This window comes from Lygodium microphyllum, chromosome 28 (assembly GCF_053477565.2).
Source record: "Lygodium microphyllum isolate KBCC chromosome 28, Lygodium_microphyllum_v1.1.10, whole genome shotgun sequence".
NCBI classification, from domain to species: domain Eukaryota; kingdom Viridiplantae; phylum Streptophyta; class Polypodiopsida; order Schizaeales; family Lygodiaceae; genus Lygodium; species Lygodium microphyllum.
This window is the reverse complement of record NC_141162.1, coordinates 116677121-116696965: the sequence shown is the minus strand read 5'-3', so window position 1 is coordinate 116696965 and position 19845 is coordinate 116677121. Positions and strand designations below refer to the sequence as shown.

The following is a 19845-nucleotide window of genomic DNA, read 5'->3' as shown; positions in this document are numbered from 1 at the left end:
CAACAAGTTTTGTTGCTTATATGATGACTACAATGAATAAGCTTTTGCAAGACTATATAACACAGCTTACTATGCCTTTTTTGAATGATGTACTGATAAAAGGGTGCCCAAAAGAGGGCAAAGATAAAGAATCAAATGAAAAGGGATGTAGGACATTTGTTTTAGAGCATATAACTTGTTGTGAAAAGATCTTAACCAGATTGGAGGAGGTGAATCACTCTTTCAGGGTAGAAGTCTTTGGGGTAAATGATGACTTGATTGTGGATCGCATGTGTGGTTGGTATGGAAAATGACCATGTTTAGGAAAGGTAGATGTTATTGGCACGGTGGAAGCAACTTGCACATGAATTTTAGAAATTCAAAGATTTTTGGAAGCTTGTGTGTTTTATCTCATCTGGATTCCACACTTTATGCATAATGCAAATAATTTTTATTAGTTGTTGAGAAAAGGAACAAAATTTCAGTGGGATAGAATGCACACAAAGGCAGTGAGAAATCTAAAGAGATTATTGAGGACTACATCTACATTAAGAAAGGCTAACTATATAAGTGGAAGCCCCATCATTAGTTGACATGAGTCCTATGGGAATTGGTTAGGCCATTGGATAGGATGGTGATGAGGGAAATAATTATGATGTAAGGCCTGGGGATAAAGTTCTAAATGAATGAAAAAATGAACTTTCCATTTTCCATACTTCCTAACTACCTTTATCTTAGTGATCTTAACTAGTCATGTGAGTTGTGCTAGTGTGAGCTCATCTATGCTTTATAGTTTGGTTTCTCTGAAATTACAAGGGGAACATACCCAAAACACATACACAAAAAGAAATTTGTAATAACGTCATTTAAGATGCCCCAAAGACATATAGGACAAAGAGACAAACATCAAAGTTTTTTGTTCAATCCACTTTGGGGTATCATTTGTACAAGGAAAAACTAGGGCGTCTCTTAAAGCACAAAAGAAAACCAATTAGTAAAGTTATCAATGTTACTAAATACATCGAGACCAAAAAGTATCTAAGTACTTTAGGCTTTCGAAACTCCTCTATAATTATTGAGGGACTGAAATGACTTTTTTTTTGGTCGATTTTTGTTATTTTTGTGGACTGAATGATTGATTTTTAATTGATTTTGTATGATGATTAGTTGGTTTGGAAGTGTTTGAGAGTGTTTTGGATAAGGTTGATTAGGTTTGAGAAGCTCATGATAGTATTTAGTGGAGATATGATGTTCTGTTGATGTCCTATAGTGTTTTGTTGAGCTTTTGTTTTGTTTTGTTTTCCTTTTGTATGAGGAGATGGAATGATGATTGATGGAGTGTGAGAGTGTTTCAAAGCTTATTGAATGATTATTGATGGTTTTGAATGGTTTTAGTTGAGCTAAATTCTTTCTAATGACCTTCTGTATGGTTCTGTAGACTCTCTATTGAGCTTTCGTAGAGCCTCTGTTTTTATTCTATTTCTGTTTTGTATGTCTCTGTAAGTGTTATGTTGAATGAATGTGTAGCTTGGGGAAGTTTTCTAATATTTGAAAGAGATGAATACAAGTTAAAAATAGCTCAAAGAAGTGGAAAAAGTAGCTACTAAAGACTCTAGTGAAGACTGAAGTGACAGTGACACTACTGAGTTGCGAAAGGACACCGTAGTGGCTTTGGTGACCTTTCATAGAAGACATACCTCTTGGGAGAGGTATCCACGACCAAAGAGGGGTTATGGAGGATTATTTTTTATTATTCCAATGTGCTATTGAGAGAGAGCATGAGAGAGAGAGAGAGAGAGAGAGAGAGAGAGAGAGAGAGAGAGAGAGAGGTGCTTTTGCTTTTGCTTTGTGCGTCCACTTCAGGGATCAATCCCTTAAACTGGTATGAGAGCCATCGCACCGGCATTGAAAAGCTCTTCCCTTCAGTTTGCGGCAGGCTAAGAAAAAGCTTCAACTTGAAGGTTCCATGGCAGTTCAACCCTCTTCTTCCCGAGGTATGAATCTTGCTACTAGTTCTTCTCGGGTTGCTCCCTCCACTTGAGGCTTGTTCTAGAGCTTGTTGACCTTGCTTAAGCCTGAGTAAGTGCTCAATAGCAATCATTGCAAGTAGCAAGACTAGCAACATCATTAGCGTGATTTGTACAAGTTTTCTAGCTCCTGTCCATGGCACTATTGTAGACATTGGAACCTCCTATAGCTCCTATAGCACCCGAGAAAGGTTTAGCACCTCTCTCAATATTGTTTGGGACCCATTGAAGCCTCCTTTGCAAGTGCATATCTCAGCCGTTGTCTATACATTTAGGATAGTTTGTTGTAATACAAATAGGGATAGCCATTACTTCACTGTTTGTTGGGCTTCACTGATGCTCATACACTTATGCATCAATATTGAGATGCTTGGTACATGTCTTGAGATGCTTCTTGGATAGGTTTGAGCTTTCTTTGCTTAGTTTGAAGCAAGGTTATTTGTTGTATATATAGTGGACAACAAGTATTTCACTTGAAAGCTTTATATATTGAAAGGCTTATATGCTTCTTGGGTCTGACAAATGCGAATGTATTTACTTGGCACTAATGTACGAGATTGGACATGTCTATGTGGTGACATTTGAGGCTTTGTTTTGAGCCACATTAGATACTTTGGCACCTTGATTTTAAGCTTTCATTGCTTCTGTCCTTGCTGTTACAAACTTGAAGAGTATATATTGGGTTTTATGCTACAGGATGTATGCTCTCTGGATCTTGGATGTATGGATGCTACTCACATGAGGTTTTGAGCTTTGCTTGCTGACTTTTGTTCCAATGGGAGCCACTACACTTGACACTTGGATATGCTAGAGAGCATTTGGTTATAGAGTTGAGCATGATCTCATTATAGTGAGACAGTGGGACTCATTGTGACACGTACATGCTCTCTTGATACTCATTGGATGTAGTTAACGTGTCATGGGCTGATTTGATATTTTGTTTTGGACCTTGCACTTATGTCTGTTAGAGTGTTGTCATTGGTATTTATATGCTTTTGGGTGATGTATTGAGTCTCACTCAATGGGTTATGGATCTAGTAGTTCTCTTCATTTACCTTGAGAGCTACTATCCTATGCATGACATCTATGCCTCTTGCATGTATGGTTACTTACACATTACAGTTGTGTCAGTCTTCAAAGCCAATTGTTCCTAGCTTTTCTTTTCTTGGTTGCTCATAGTTGATTGTTTACATATTGTTGCAATTTATTATAGCAACCTATCATTTCAGTTCTATGCAGTCTATTTGAGGCCAGTCACTTGGATTTGACAGTTTCTTGCATACAGTTTGTGGACAACTCATTATTCTGGTGGGACCTCTTGTTTTTAGCTTGATTTGGTAGTGGTTTTGGGGCTCATTTGCAGGTTATTACAACATCCCGTTTTGCCCTTTTGTGCACTTGCATGGTCTCATTATTATGACTGGTGAGTCTCATCACAATGCTATCTTTAACATTGACAAGTTGGATGGCACCAACTACAACTACTCAAAGGCCCAAATCTGGCAAGTTTTAGTGCAAAAAATGCAAATTAAGCCTTTGAAACATGAGGGTGTTAAGCTGGGACGTATTGATACAAATGAGCTAAATGGATAAGCTATGTTCGTACTACAATGTGAGGCTTGGAGCTATCCCCCATTTAAAATTAATGCTCTGTTGTGGAGAATAGTAGCTAATAAGCTTGCTACCAAGGATAGGATCTCTAAGTTTATGTAGATATCACCCATGTGCATTTTCTACATGAAAAATGAAGAAACAATGAAACATGTCTTTTGGGATTGTCAAGAGATTCAAACTTTGTGGAGGAAAATCAAGAAATGATGGAAAATGTGAACTTGCATCACTTGGTAGGTTGGAACCAAATATTACTTGGTGATCGTGGCAACTTGAATGAAGTCTTGAAAAATGTGTGGAACGTTAGAGGAGTCACTTTGATGAGACTATGGTGCCTTGAAAATAACATTATATTTGGTGGCCTTAGAATGCCTTATGTCTCCCTGGTTGGCCTTGTAAATATGCATATTGAAGGATTAAAGTTGCACGATGTAGAGGATGCACTCTTGAATGAAGAGGTTAATAGAAAGAATGTCGATGCTTCCCACATCTCTCATGCTTTGACAATTAGAGGCAATAATGGTAGGAGTGGTAATGATTGCCATGGGAGAGACTCTCAGCAGTCTCGTTCTCAATCACATGGATAGTCTTGCAGTAAGTCCCATGACCGTAAGTCCTCATTGACTTGTCATTACTATGGAAAAGTAAGACATATTCAGTCTAGCATTAAGATTGAAGAGATTAATGTCGTGCAAATTGATTATGATTATGATATCATACTTGTAGCTTCTTCTCTTGATATTTCACAACTGAGTGATACCTTGTTAGGATATACTCAATGTTGGTTTTATAGATTCAAGGGCTTCCTTTCATGTGACCCCTCATCATAGAGAGTGGTTTCACTCCTATCGCAGTATGATTGGATTTGTCCGTTTGGGTAATGATATGGGATTAGAGATAGTTGGTATTGGTGATGTCTAGCTGCATTTTGGTTCTGATAGCATGTTCACTCTTCATGATGTATGTCATGTACCGACTCTCATAAAGAGCTTTATCTCTCTGTTTGTTGGCACTTTGGATTATGCAAGTTATGTTGCTATCTCTTTAGCATCGTCGCTTGGCACATGTCTTTGAATGAATGAAAATGCTTATTCATTTGCAGTATCTTCCGCCCCTTGATTATAAGTACTTTGAGTCTTGTGATCATTGTTTATATGGCACGTAGACACATAATACACATAAAAAGTTTGGTATGACACACATGGGTGAGCCTTTGGCTCTTGTTTATTCGGATGTATGTAGTTCCATATCCTACAAGTCATTAGGTGGCATGAAGTATTTCATTACCTTCATTGATGACTATACACATAAGGTCTAGGCATACCCTATTAAGTAGAAATCAGAAGTCTTGGCTACATTTTAGCATTGGCATGCTATGGTTGAGAACTAGTATAGGTATAGGCTGAAATGCCTAAGGTCAGATAATGAGGGTGAGTATGTCTCTAAAGCCTTTGGGCAATTTTGTGATAAGAGAGGTATTGTCAGTTGACTGCCTCGTACACCTCACCCCAAAATGGTATGGTTGAGCACATAAATAGGACAATTCAGGAGCGAGCATGTAGTATGCTTAGCCAAATAGTCTTACCACAACATTTTTTGACTGAGATAGTTACTACTGCTATCACTTGATTAATTAATCTCCATGTACTACTTTTGACTATCAGTTGTGCAGAGGAGGTATAGTTTGGAAAACCTCCATCATATGCTCATTTGTGTCTTTGGTTGTGAGACTTTTTGTCGTATTCTATAACAAGTGTAATAAGTTGGATACTAAGTCTATGAAATGCATCTTTCTTGGTTATGGGGACGTAGGTGAGATGGGCTATTACCTATGGGATCTGTAGGCTGAGAGGTCATCTACAACCACCACGATGTTGTTTTCCATGAGGAGAAAATGCCTATGTAGCCTGAGCATGTCGTCGAGGTATGCAAGGTAAAATTTTAAGAGGAGATCTTCTGCTCCTATATAGCCAACTGGATAGCTTGCAATTGTACATCCACTTACATGGTAAAACATGCTTTTCACTAGGCAAAGGAACCAAATCCCATGTATGATTTTTCTACAATGAGTCATACTCTAACTGCATGGCCCTCTCCTAAGAGAGATTATCATCTTTGTGTAGTATGGCCTCATCATAAGTAAGAGACTCACTAGCATCTGTCACCATAACATAATCCATAGAGGGCACAAAACGCTCAAGCTTTCATCTATCTCTAGTAGATTGCCTCAAAATAGGTTGTGGGGCATATATATCCCGTGGAGCATCAGGGACATGGGCCATTGGAGAATGAGCAAGAGCATGGTGTGGACTTTGATGAAGTCTTTTCTTTTGTCGTGAAGATGACTACCCTACACTTAGTACTGGCTTTGGTTGCTCAACTTGACTTGGATCTTTATTACATGCATGCCAAGATGGCTATCATTCATGGGGACTTGATGATGAGATCTACATGGAGCGGCCTAAGAGCTTTGTAGAACCTAGTAGGGACCACCTAGTGTGCCGATTAAGAAAGAGCCTTTATAGCCTTAAGCAGACACCTAAGGAATGGTACCACAAGTTTGATACTATTATGCATTCACACAAATATTCCTGTAGTGATATGGATCTATGTTTATACAGAAAGAAGGATCATGATGGAAGCCTTACAATTTTGATACTCTATGTGGATGATATGCTAATTGCTGGGAGTGCTTATGATGATGAGCTGGATGCCTTGAAAAATTAGCTCAAAAAGAGCTTTGAGATGAAGGACATGGGACATGCCTCACATATTCTTGGGATGTGCATTACGCACGATTACTCTAAGAGGGCTCCTTTACTTTGTCACAAGAGTACATCTAGAAGATTCTTGAGCCGTTTCATCTATAGACTATTAAGCCTATTGGCTATCCTTTACTTTATCATGTGAAGGTTAGTCATGATGATTGTCCACAATCTGATGAGTAGAAGGCCGAGATGGCCAAGATCCCTTATGCATCCACAGTGGTGGGTAGTTTGATATATGCCATAATAGTCACTCGTCTTGACATATCATTTGAAGTGAGAGTTGTAGCACGCTATATGGCTACATCTGGTAGACAACATTGGAATGTTGTCAAGGGTATCATGAGATACTTGAAGGACACAGTAGCTATGTGTATCTATTATGGTGGCTAGGATACCGAAGTCATGGGGTACACTGACTCTGATTATGCAGGACACGTAGACAGTAGGAAGTCCACCTCTAGCTATGTCTTCACCTTTGCTGGAGATGCTATTTCTTAGATGTCCAGGATGTAAAAATGCACAGCCCTATCTACTACAAAGGTAGAGTATGTTGCAGCCACTAAGGCTTGCAAAAAGGCTCTCCGGTTACCTTGGCATTACTAGTGTGGTCCCTATACTACATTTGGATTCTATGAGTGCTATTCAATTGGCCAAGAATCCGATCTTCCATGCAAAGATGAAGCACATTGAGGTGTGTTACCACTTTATTAGAGAGGTCACTAAGGAAAAATCCATTGAGCTTGTTGAGATCTCAACTGACCAAAATCCTATAGATCCGCTCACTACAAGTCTCTTAGTGGGGCATTTTACCTTCCTTAGGAAGTTCATGGGCATTGGATGAGATGATGTATTTCCTCATCCTATTGTACTATATGTACACTTGTACTTTGTCACTTTTTTCTTATTTTCTCCTCATTAGGGGCACATTCGCCTTTAAATGGGAGGTTGTTGGGGATAAAGGTTCATGTGCCTAGTCGCCCGTGTATTAGTTATCCACACACCTGTACCCTACAAATGGCAGACGCCCATCATTGTCACTTCATTCTTTATTCTTTCAGTGACATTTGAATAAAGGGAAGGCCTGTCACACATTGTGATTGTTGGAGTTCCCACATCTTGTGTGTATCTCTCTCTCTCTCTCTCTCTCTCTCTCTCTCTCTCTCTCTCTCTCTCTCTTGCTCTTGCTCTTGCTCCTTCCACCATAGCCCTTGCTTCCACTCTATGCTTCTACTTCATGGCTCACTTCCTTTAAGAACACTAAGTGTTGTGGCCTATAAAGCCCTAGAAAGGACTTTAAGTTGCAACATCAACAATGCATTAGGATATCAAGACTTATAGTGGAGCTTTGTATATAAGACATGGTTGCATGGTCTTGCTCGATAATCACATGGTGGGAATTGCCTCATCACTCCTATTGGTTTATCCTATAGTGGGAATAGCCCTTGTTAATCAACAAATTAGAATTAAGCAATCATTGTCTTTCAATGTGGTAAAGCAAGATGAGAGAATGAAAACCCAATCAACATCTTGCCTTTTGTTTTTCAAACTTTGAACCAACTATGTATAGTTAGAGCATAGTTGTAACCACAAGAAATTCAAGGTATATAATTACTAGCCATAAAAGAATGCAACTAGGCATTGACATATGTAAGAGATGACACTTCAAAGATACACAAAATCTCTCATGTTCTCCAAATAAAGTTGTCTACAACACTAGATCATCTTATCTCCCATACTAATCTTTGTTGCCTTGGTATTTCCCTTTGCTCAGGCAAAATCAAAGCTATATTTAGGAATGTTCTTTGGTCCTTTGGGCAAAAACCAAGGGATGTCCTATTATTCCTTGGGAATAAGTCACTTCTCCCATTGATGAGGGGGGCTTTTGCTAATGTGCAAGACAAGATCAAATCCATATTGCCTTGGGAACGTCACTTCTCCCATTGTTTTGAGTGGTTTTTTGTAGGGTGTAGGACAAGATCAAATCTAGACTTTCATTTACACTTTGATTTGCTAGAAGGGTAGTGCTTTTAGGGATCATCTCATCCCACACCCAGCTTTATTGCCTCGATACTTCCCTTTGCTAAGGAAAACTAGGATGGGATTGAATCCTTATTTAGGAATGTCCTTAGGTCCTTTGGGGAAACCAAGGGATAGCCTAGTATTCCAAGGGAACGAGCCACTTCTCCCATTGATAAGGGGGGTCTCAACTTGGAGCCTCTTAAGGAGTGAGCCCAAAGACTTTCAATTTCTCTTCTCAAGAGAATCGATGAGGGACAACCTTAGTCCATATTGATCACAAATTGGATTTCTGGTGCCGAGGTTTATGGCAAGGTTTGGCCTAATGTGAAATTGTATGATATTCTTTTTGTAGGATAGTACATTACTTTGCAATGCTCTAATGTTGCCAATCATATTGTTGCAACATGGCAAGCAATGTGCAACCTCTTCAAATGGGGAGATGGGGACAATGGCAAAGGAGAAGCTTCTTTGGCTATGAACATTGGCTATCCTCTCATGCCTTTGATAGTGGGTTTTTTCCAACCTGCCATCAAAATGCCATCTTGCTACTCTATTTGGGCTAAATAGAAAAAAAGCTACATGATTGCAAGAAGTCCTATCTAGAACTAAAGAGGGATGGCCTATATGAGTAGTCATCCATTTCTTAAGCATTTGACTAACTCTCATGACAAATCAATTCCAACCTAATGCTAGATGGCTACTTAGAACCATGGAATCCTAGGGAAAGTTGGACCACGAGGGGGGTTTATGACTTCGAAAAACGGCTTGAAGCATCTTTTTTTATGTTGCCATATGATTGAGAAGATGGCTAAAGTTGATGAGGCAATTCAGCCAATTTTTAAGCTCTTCAAAGGGCTTATACTAAGTCTTACCCCACTAGTGGCAATGTACTTATTTTACCTCGTTTCCAATATAATACTACTCTCACTTTTTTATAAAAAATGTCTAAAGAGTGACTCGACATGAATGATATGCAATCTAGCTAAGCCATTGGCCTCAACTTTAAGGTTAAGCCTCAAACAACATTCAATACCCAGGAAGGCTATACAAAGGCAACTCCATTGTAGCCTTGTAATTGGTAACATTAAATAACACCTCCTCAAGACATTACTTTGGTTTTTTAAAAGTACATGGACCACTTTTATAATTCACCATTGATTATATTAGGTGATAAGACACTTCTACATTTTTCCTAAGCGCGTGTATATGTTGCTCCACAAGATATGAGACAAGTTTGGTCCTTTGGAGCAACATCAACTTGTAGAAGTTGAACAACAATTTATAGTGTTAGAATAACTCGAGGATCCCACCTTTATAATTGTCACCTTTTTAAAATACTTGGGTTTTGCTAATAAGTCATTCCTCCATATATTGATGTGGTTCTTCAAACTATTTTTTGATATACATGTATGAGCTTGATGCAAGGTTCACTATACAAACCTTCGAGGCACAAATTTCATGAATTTGATGCAAGTTTCTTTCTATGAAAAGTTGCAAAATCTCTTTCTATGATGTACAAATTATGAGAATTAATAGGCCAATTTAGTGACCTTTAATTGGCTCCCATTGTAATATTCCCGAGAGCAAAATAAAGAATTTCAAAAAGTTGAAGAGAGGAGCAAGAGAGAGGGAGTGCATGATAGAAGGCCACTCGGGCACGATTATCAATAACTTCAACGATTACTGCTTCCTGCATGAATGCAAGGCCCCCCATCGCTGAAGCGTCCCCCTGAGAAGGGTGGAGAGGAGAGCTCCCGGGCAAATGGAAATGGAGGAAAATCTCAAAAATGTGGAGAGGAAATGGACCTGGATTATGTAGCAGCTCTGCAGTCTTGACCCTGAGGAATCGGGTATTGAGAAGCTACTTCGCGGAGATCAGAAGAGGTTCAATGATAGAAAAAGAGTCCTCATCACTGAGGAGTATCAAGTACTCCGAGTACCTGTGGCATTCTCTCTGCCAAGGCTCAAGCAGAGGTACCCCGATCTTATTCACTGTGGCAGGTACATTCTCGAGCACATTTGGAGGAAGAGCTTCCCTGACCCAGTTCGACTTTGTGGGAGAGGCTTCTATCTGGGCGTCGTGAGGTCCCGAGCAGAGACAGACAAGATTGTCAACTCGGCGGTGGGATTCAAGGGTGACCTCGTGTACTCTTGCCATGGGCGTCAGGATTCTCACAAGATGACATGCTTCTACACGAGTGCCTGATATGGGTGTCTTTTCCAGGACTATTGACAAGGACAGATGGAGAAGTACCAATTCTGGCTGAGGCGCGGGGGAAGTGCTTTATGCCCCAGCAATCACACATCAAAATGAAGCTCTCAAAGCTGAGAAGAAAATCTGTATACTTAGCGACAAAAGAAAGAAGCAACCTGACGAACTTGAAGTCTTCGACCCAAATGAGATCGAGATCATCATTGAGGCCGAATTCCTGGCATACTCTGATGCATGTTTTGTCTGTAAGAGGATGCTCATTTTGCTAGGAAATGTCCGAAGAAGAATCAGGAAGGAGAAGCGCAGCAAAAGAAGTAGGATGACCAGAAGAGCTCAAAGTCAGCATTTCAAAAAAGAGAGTAAAGCGCAGTTTGTTGCTTACCAAAACAAGTTTGCACTGCAGGATCCAATCAGGAGGGAGAAAGTGAAAGGAAAACAAAGCGGTAAGAGCAGCAAAGCAAAATCAAATGATAAGAAGCGTGCGTTGCAAGCTCAAACTGCGACTGCCATCCATGGGAAATTTGCAAATAAAGAAAATGTCACACCCACGGGGTCTCAGAACTGTCACACCCTTGGGTCTCAGAACTGTGAAAACCCTACAGCACAAATCAAAGGGCATAAAGGCAGGAGGAATATATCCCTTAAAAAGCTCACATGTAAGCCTCTTGTTGGCCGTAGTTATTTTTGCTGCCCTTGATGATGGGGAAGATATGAAGGATGATTTCTTCAACCTACATTAATATGGCCACTGCTTTCATGAAGTGCTCAGCAGTATCATGGAACGTGAGGGGGATGTGCTCCCACAAGAGGAAGGAGGTCCTCTATTTCCTACTAAAGAGGAGGAAGCCTGACATAGTAGCCTTGCAAGAAACAAAGCTAGGTAAGGAAGAAGCACAGCAAAAACAATTTGCCAACTATAAAGTATTATTTGACTGTCCGGGTTCTCTAGAGAGGAATTACACTATGTAGTAAAAAAATGAAACCTCGAAAATCACCCAGCATTGATGGATTGCCAACAAAGGTGTTCCAGACAATATGGGAGTGCTGTGTTGAGGACGTCACTAAATTACTGAACCACATCTCCGAGCAAGGCTTCTTTCCAAATGAGCTCAACAGAGGGCTAATTAAACTAATCCCCAAGTCACCAAACAGAGGAAGGATCATGCAGTGGTGCCCATTGACTATGATGAATGTCATTTACAAGATTATGGCCAAATGCATGGCCAACATGATCAAGTACATGTTGGGAAGGTCCCTCCATTTGATGCACTATGGTTTCATCTAGGGTCGTAAGATCCACGACGCCCTTCTTAATCTCATATTCTCCATGGATTTTGAAAAAGCCTATGATCAAATAGGTTGGGAATTTATCACACAGGTCATGAAGTACATGGGATTTGGGAATGGTTTCTTGAGGATGATAGCCGCCCCCTTCTCAAATGCATCTGCTGCAATCAGCATCAACAGCAAGATGTGTACTCCATTTGACCTTGCTCGATCAGCAAGGCAACAATGCCTGATAGCTCTGCTCTTTTTTGCTATCACCCCAAATCCTCTTCTTAGGAATTTGGACAAGAAAATGCGACAGGGAGTAATAAAGGAGCCTCCACTCAATCAGACACACACATATTCTTAGCATAGTTCTTCATTGATGACTCCTCAAATGTTATCAACGTAGAGAAAGAATCGGTTAGCAACTTGACACATATCAAGAGTTCTGTGAGCTATCCGGTTCAAAGATAAGCATGGCCAAAATTGAGTTAGTTCCCCTCTATTGGAAAGAACCAGAGCCTTCGCTCATTGACCTTGGATTTAAGGTAATCCCCCTTGGACAGGTCTTGCCATACTTAGGGTGCCCTATGGGAGTGGCCATCACAATGAAACAAAGGGCAGATTGGCTATCAGATAGGATCAAAGGTAAGCTAGCCAAGTGAAAAGCCGAGCCGATCACATTTGGGGGTAGATTAGTGGTCATTAAGGTTCTTCTTGGTCTTATGTTCATTTATATGCCCTTAATTCTATGCTTCAGTGCAGCCTTCGAGAAGAGAGTGGAACAGGAGCTAAGCTTAATATTGTGGGACAAGGATGTTGGAAGACGATGGAGATCCATTGCTTGGGCACAAGTGACCACAAGCAAGACTGAGGGTGATTTGGGTCTCCCTAATCTCAGATCCAATGCAAGATGCTTGATCTTCAACAAGATAAAAAGGATGGACCTAAATAACCATGGATAATCATAATGAAGGGTTGGTTGAAAGATGCACGAATGAAAGGGGGAACCCCCCCTGCAATGGAGCAGGTAGATCTATTGTTGGCAAGTCAACGAATTAAACTTCCTCAGAAGTAGGCCAAGCAATGGCAAATATTGGGGCTAAAATTATCTCATTGGCCTGCTGGAAAGGTTCAAAAGATAAAAGGGATGATCTGACACTAGCATAGGCAATCTTTCTTTGTGAGAAAGCCCATGACCCTCCCATACTTCCTTGGAAAGAGAGGCCATTCACGGCTAAGAGAGTGATTGAGAAAGGAAGAATTGTGGAGTGGGGGGATGTTTGGAGCAATAACAAGTTGACATAATGACCACTGAAGAAATGAGAATCAAATTCCACCTGCAAGAGGAGAGTAGATGGATGCAAGACATCCTCTCAAGGAAGAGAGACAACCGGCCCACATCCCAAACTATTTTCAAGCTAACTTGACAAAATTATTGGAGACCCCCCACACAAAAGCCACTTTGGGAGTACAACAGAGACAAGGACTGTGCTGTTAAAGACACTCGGTCCATAATCAAGCTAGGTCATACATGAAAAAAAAAATCCCCAAAATCAACATTACAAATTTGGAGGAAGAGAGTTAGACGTGTATGGCGAGCTACTCCATCAACCCGAACAAATCTCCTCATTTGGAAGGTACTGTCAAGTAAGCTTCCCACCAGGAGCAAGCTAAACATGCTTTTCAAAATCAGCCCTCTTTGTGTGTTTTGCAAGAGGAACACTGAAGACATTCTCCACCTATTTTGGGAATGCAGACATGCCAAGCGAATTTGAAGCAATACTAGGAAATGAATAACTACTGCTGGACTCAATGCATCTGTCACATTGAATGTCATTTTTTATTTGGAGATTGCTAACCCTAATCCAGAGTTGCTCAAGATTCAGAATGTGCTGAGGAGAGCTGTAATTAGTTGGATATGGAAGGAGAGGAAAGAAAGAGTATTTCAAAAGAAATCCCAATGGAAGTAACTATTGGAAGGGTGGCCAGAGCTACGTGTTAATATCCTGTTAGCCTTATAAGATATTAGGAATTTAGATCACACTTTTAAGGTAGCATTTGCGGGTTCACAAAAGACTCGTATCTAATGCATTACTAGTCAAGTCCTTTTCATGTATACCAAGTGATGCCTTAAGTCTCTAATTCTTTGCACTCGTCAATCCCCTTTTTGCTGAAGGGCTTGTAAATACTTTCCCAATTAATAGAATTTGCATTGTTAAAAAACAAAAAGAATTTTGCATCCACGTACAAAATGCATGTACCAATCCCATACTACCATAACAAAATTAGGGAACTTGGTTTTCTCATCAACTACTATAGTTGGAAGCATTTGATCACTAAAATAAATTGTACTTTATTATGCAAGCCTCATTGTCATTTGCCTCCAATTATATGTACATTGCTTGAAAGTGTCAAAAAAATTCATTGTAAACTAGCCCACTTGTTATTTAGAGTAGATTCTGGTTGGCAGGCTTCCAAATGGATGTGCAATTCGATGGTATGCTAGGTGCCCTATTTTTCCCTCTCTTGAGCGTTATTCTCAATTTAATACATTAAGTCATCCAAAACTAGGAAGAACTTGGAATAAGTGGACAATCAGCTGGACTTTATCTTGAGAAAAAACCTCCAAAAGCACTTTTACTGCAAAGGATAATATACATGCAGTATGGTGGTCTAATCAACCTTGCCCACATACAAGGATTTCTTGTGTCAGAGACCACCTGGTTGTTGACAACTTCAAGCTACCTAGACGTCAGGCATATCACTCAGATATAAGCCACTGTTTTTAGTTTCACTTGGTGAATGCTTTTCTTCTTGCTTTTCAGATGACCTGGAGACCATGCGTTTCAGAGATCTAAGCAAACTATACGGTGATGATGCATCAGAAGCATTGGTTGGCCCTGCATGAACTGCAGAGAAACATTGCAATCCAACATGTAAATGGAAAAATGCACAAATAACTACTTTGACAACAATAATGCTATTAGACTCTGATAATCAGCTCTATCTAGTAACTGGGGTTCGAATGCAATTAACCCCCATCTTCTCGTATTATCTGACAACAAGATATAGATTTTTTTTTCGGAAGGACTAAACGGCATACCAGTCCCCTCCATATTGACTTCCTGAAATATAAAGCCATGAATTTCTTGTTGCTCCTTCTCCACCACAGTAGATTGAGGGGAGAGATGCTTGCTGACTGGACCTCCATGTATGAACTTTTACATGCCAAAGAAGACAAGGTCATGTCAACTATGTTATAGCCCATATATTTTGAAGTCATACAACAAAGACGACTATAATAACAGAACACCTCATACCCTGGCTGGCCCTTTGCAGTCCTTTTTGTGCAACGATGGTTGAAAAGTGCATTCAGCTAGTTCCTGATTCTCTTTTTCTTTTCTCAAGACTTCTATTTTAGCTTGCCTTTTTTCTCTGTCTGACAAAACCAATCTGTACCAATGCCGACAATTGCTGCATGTAGCTCGGCTAGTTAGAAGCAAAACAGATGCATGCACAACCAGTTAGGTGATTGTTAATTGCAGGCCTGTGCTAATCACACAGATGAAACACCACAACTGGTCAAGAACCTCATACCCAGGTTTTCTGCGACCAGGTGCTAAGTGACGAGAATGTTGATCCACCTTGAACTTGAATGGAAAATTTTCTGGATCTGAGTGCTTCCTACAAGGTTTGAGAGCAAGATGCACTCCCCTTTTCTTCTTCCTCTGCGATGAGCAAGCTAAGACTGTGTTAATCAAAGATTCACAGAAGCTGCTACTCATGTCTTCTGATGATGGCAGACTAAAAAGGAATGAACCTACCTGAACAGTCCTCATGAGTGCTGCAAATTTATCATATGAAAGGCGTCTTTCAAAGGAAGAACCCATCTGTCTTACATCATTAATGTCTTCAACAACCTCATCCGATAGGTGCTTTGTATCTGCTGTAGTCAAATCAATATATCCATCCTGCAAGTCTGAAACTTTAGAACTAGATACACTAGTAGACTTCTGTCTCAAATTTACAAACATAATAAAAAAGAATGTCCCTACTGAATATGCAGCAGACCTTATCTGTATCAAGATGATTAAAAATGTCCCTACTGAATAAAAAAGAATGTCCCTACTGAATATGCAGCAGACCTTATCTGTATCAAGATGATTAAAAATGTCCCGGAAGTTCCGTCTTTTTATGTTTTCCAGAAGTTTGGAAGACTGAGTGCTGACATACTGACAGTTAGCCAGATCCTTAGCTCTTTGAAGGTTTCTGTCCTCCATTACACGCCTCTTGCTATCCAGTGTAAACTTAAGTTGATACAGGAAATCACCTATGGGCACGGCATCTGCATTTCTCTGCACAACCCAAAGAAGCAGGTCAGCATCTAAAAAGCTCTTTGAAGATCTAGTACGTATAAAATTTAGACACCATGAACTTTACCTCAGCATATGGTTTGCGCCCAGTTTGAGGCCTAAAAAGCTCTTGACCAGTGCTAGGATCCACAAGTCTCATTTCATTATCTTGCCACTTCTGCTTCTTTTCAGCCAACTTTGTGGCGTACTGCAAAAGTCTGGTGAAGACATTACCTCTATCATGTCCATAGATATTCCCTGACTGCCATTGCCTATTTATTGCCGGTTGGAAGGTGACACTGGAACAAGAAAGAGATGTTGAATTCCCTTCCTAGAAAAGATATCCATGCACACATGTAGGAATACCTAACAATGAATAAGTAAGGTCCGGGACTATAGTCAAACCACAATCACATTGCACTTACATTACAAACAGCCTATAGTCAGAATACACTGTAGTTGGATACAGGTATTCAACAATAGGATTAAACCCTATTGAAAACCAAGACACCTGGAATTTGGGTTATCCGTTAGACTAGAATCTCACGCTTCAGCAAGTGTCTCGATGGGTAACACAAAAGTTAAACCAAAATTCAGACTATAGGAAACTGTCCACCTGGCCTCTTGAATCTTCATATGTGTCTTCAAGTTGTCTGATCCATTGTAATGCCCCACATTAAGTTCTTTCTTGCACTCATCATTTGGGAAAAGCACATGCTGATATATCTGCCTATGACCACAGAGATTTTATGGAGAAAAAACCTCACAAGAAGGAACTTAGAGACCCTATCAGCTTGGCATGTGTTGTGGCATTGATGGCTTTTGCATGAGTGTGTTCTCCCAAAAGGCATGGTGGATTAAATATCTTGAACATCCATTATCATGTGTTGGCAAGAAAAGCTCTCTTACTGCTAGAATTTGTACACTTAAGACAACCCTGATCTATCGTGCTTGTTGCAATGTGCACACAAATGCCATCTCTATCTTTCACACTGCAGATTGGCTGATTAGACTTTGCAGCATTCTTTGCCTAATACCAAGCCCTTGTCTTTTGTTCTATAACTGTAAAAGTGGTGTAACTGCATGTTATTCCTTCATCATGAATAAAAGACCATGCTAGTGCTCTCTTGGATTTGTCAAAATAGGTATCTTGGCGGAGGAAAATTTGTGATGTTTCCTCTTAAATCGAGACTTTTAATATGGAGACATCTGGTGGGTGTGTTTCCTTCTTGGGTGCTTCTTGCAAGGAGAGGCATTGTTGGTTCAGATTGTCAATGCTGTAATGTGCCTATGGAAACAGGCACTCACATTTTGTGGTTTTGCCCTTATGCCCGAGGCTTTCTGGATAGATTGTCAGCTTGAGGGATCGTTTCTGTCCCTGCACATTCAGCAATAATTTATGGATGTTGGGGGTCTTGCATTCTGTTTGAGGAGCTCTTTTCACTTCTTAGCTTGGGTCAGATTCTAGGCTTTCTATACCATTTGGAAATCTCAAGATCAAATGGGATTGGTGACTCAGCTATCGTTGTTCTTACCTTTTTTAAGATCTCTTCAACAGTCTCCGTATGAATGACTTAGACACCATGACACTAATCAGGATTGGTACTCTCTTTTTACAATGCCCTCAATATTAGGCTATGTTCACATTGAACATCACCTTCTTGATACATCATTGTAATTTTTGGTTGTTTCACCCAAACAAGTGTGTGCATGCATGCATGCGCATGCTCATGCTCATGTGTGCGTGTAATGAAAAACAACAATTAGAGGCTGAAGAGAGAAATCTGAGAGTTACAAAATCATTTTTGTATGAAAGTAATGCTTAATCTAAAGGTCCATTGAAAATGGTTCATATCAAAGAGTTAATGAAGCAAACCCATGTTTGGCTTACCCTTCAGGATACCATTGCATATATTCAGCCTGGCGGCGGCGACGATTTTCAGCATCCCAAAACAATTGATCAAAACGATTGGCACTATCTGATGAATCCTGTTCTGTCAAAAAATTCCTGTTGATCCGTGGTCTAAAAGTGCACTCCATGAGTTTTGTCTCCAATGACTAATTTCGGACAAAAAACAAACAGGTCTATCAGTAGTTGCAGTGCAGATAAACCCGAATTTCCCATATTAGTTCCGTTTCAACATGACAGAATGCATCTCATACCTCATGCTGTAATTCACGAATATGATTCTTGGTGGTATCAGTTGAAAGCCTCTCCCAAAATTTTTGATCAGGTCGTTTCAATTGCTTTGCATATTTACTGCAAGTGATCATATGTGTTAACTTCCAGTACCATTAGATTATCCACATAAGGTTTAAAATGTATGCACCTACTGCATTAATCAGCAAGCCACAGTTTTACATTTCTCAGTCAAAACCAGCTAAAAGTAGCAAAAGGGTCTTCTTATATAGCATGTTTCATTATCGTCTGAGAGTTTTCTTGAGCGCATTGGATAGCCACCTGATTTCAGGCTTTGCAGTAAACCCTTGAAGTTCATGATACTGGTCTTCCAGTTGCTTTTGCTCAGCTATCTTTCTTTTTTCTGCGTCTTTACTTAAACCCTCCCGGTAAAGAAGCTCACCGTAGTTTTTGAACTGTTTTGCTGCCCTTCCTCTCATGACCATAATCCTCCTTGTTCTCTAATCCAAATATTTGGAAAAAAAATAAACTGAGAATCATTTCCTGATTGCAGAACTTTAAAGTGCCCCTGTTTAGCAACTCAAATTTCTTAATGAATCTGATAACTATCCAGTAGTCTATGAAAATATTATATACATGTTCAGATTGCACAGGCATGCTTGAACACGAGAGTAGGAGTTGTTGCAACAACCAGGAGACTCACATCACTTGAGGCATTTGTGAGTGCACTTCATGTGACCTATGGAGTAAGTCTCTCATACATGTGGGAAATGGGAAAGCCAACTGGGTTCTGAGTAATGCAATCTAATGTGACCATGATCCTATGTTAGGAAAGGACCATGAAAGCAGGTATCCAAAAAGCCCCTATCCAGCTGCTGCTGCATTAGAACTTGGAACATCTCTGTACTCTCTCGCAGCCACCTTTGGGGGTGTGTGGATAAGATCAAGCTGGATGTGTCACACTATCTGCAGATGATATGGGCTGATGATTAGTGACAGCCAAACATCAAGCTATCCATAGATGCGAGACAATGTCACTGGCAATAACTGTTAAAAGTATGGTGCTAGAGGCACAAACAATGTATGGTTTAAAAATGAGGAGTGCTCTAGGCACAAAGACTGTATTTCATAGGCAAAGAGAGGGAAGAGTGGCCTAGCTAAAAAGCTATAAAAGAATGTACTTGGTTCAACTAAAATCAATCAAGTCTATGTTGTGTCATCATGATTCTCCACTTGTTCTTCTTTGCCCCATAGCTCATCTTATATTTTTGTTCAACCATGTTTTGCAAAATGGTATTAGAGCCTCTTTCCCAGAGCTGTAAGGTAGAGAGACATCCATTGCTGCACACAAGGTGAAGAAGCTCAAGATGAGGATGTGTTGTCCATTGATGTTCAAGGCTCGATATTCAAGGCTTACAAGGGTGTGGAGTCCAGTCAATGTGTGTTGAAGAGGCTCCCATTCAAG

The 19845-nt window shown here is 40.1% G+C and overlaps 1 protein-coding gene across 3 annotated transcripts in view; it reads right to left on the bottom strand.

The window, feature by feature from the left end:
* Nucleotides 1–14257: 14257 nt before the first annotated feature.
* Nucleotides 14258–19845, bottom strand: part of LOC148011898 (uncharacterized) — a 44448-nt gene continuing 38860 nt past the window's right edge. For all 3 annotated transcript variants that reach the window (XM_087670253.1, XM_087670255.1, XM_087670254.1), the window contains exons 9-18: nucleotides 18702–18880; nucleotides 18404–18500; nucleotides 18132–18298; nucleotides 16329–16539; nucleotides 16034–16243; nucleotides 15713–15859; nucleotides 15486–15616; nucleotides 15209–15362; nucleotides 14992–15106; nucleotides 14258–14797 (exon numbers count right to left, since the gene is read on the bottom strand). In XM_087670253.1, coding sequence (XP_087526379.1) covers nucleotides 14634–14797; nucleotides 14992–15106; nucleotides 15209–15362; nucleotides 15486–15616; nucleotides 15713–15859; nucleotides 16034–16243; nucleotides 16329–16539; nucleotides 18132–18298; nucleotides 18404–18500; nucleotides 18702–18880 — 1575 coding nt within the window. In that variant the 3' untranslated portion in view covers nucleotides 14258–14633. The remainder of the gene's footprint in view (nucleotides 14798–14991; nucleotides 15107–15208; nucleotides 15363–15485; nucleotides 15617–15712; nucleotides 15860–16033; nucleotides 16244–16328; nucleotides 16540–18131; nucleotides 18299–18403; nucleotides 18501–18701; nucleotides 18881–19845) is intronic.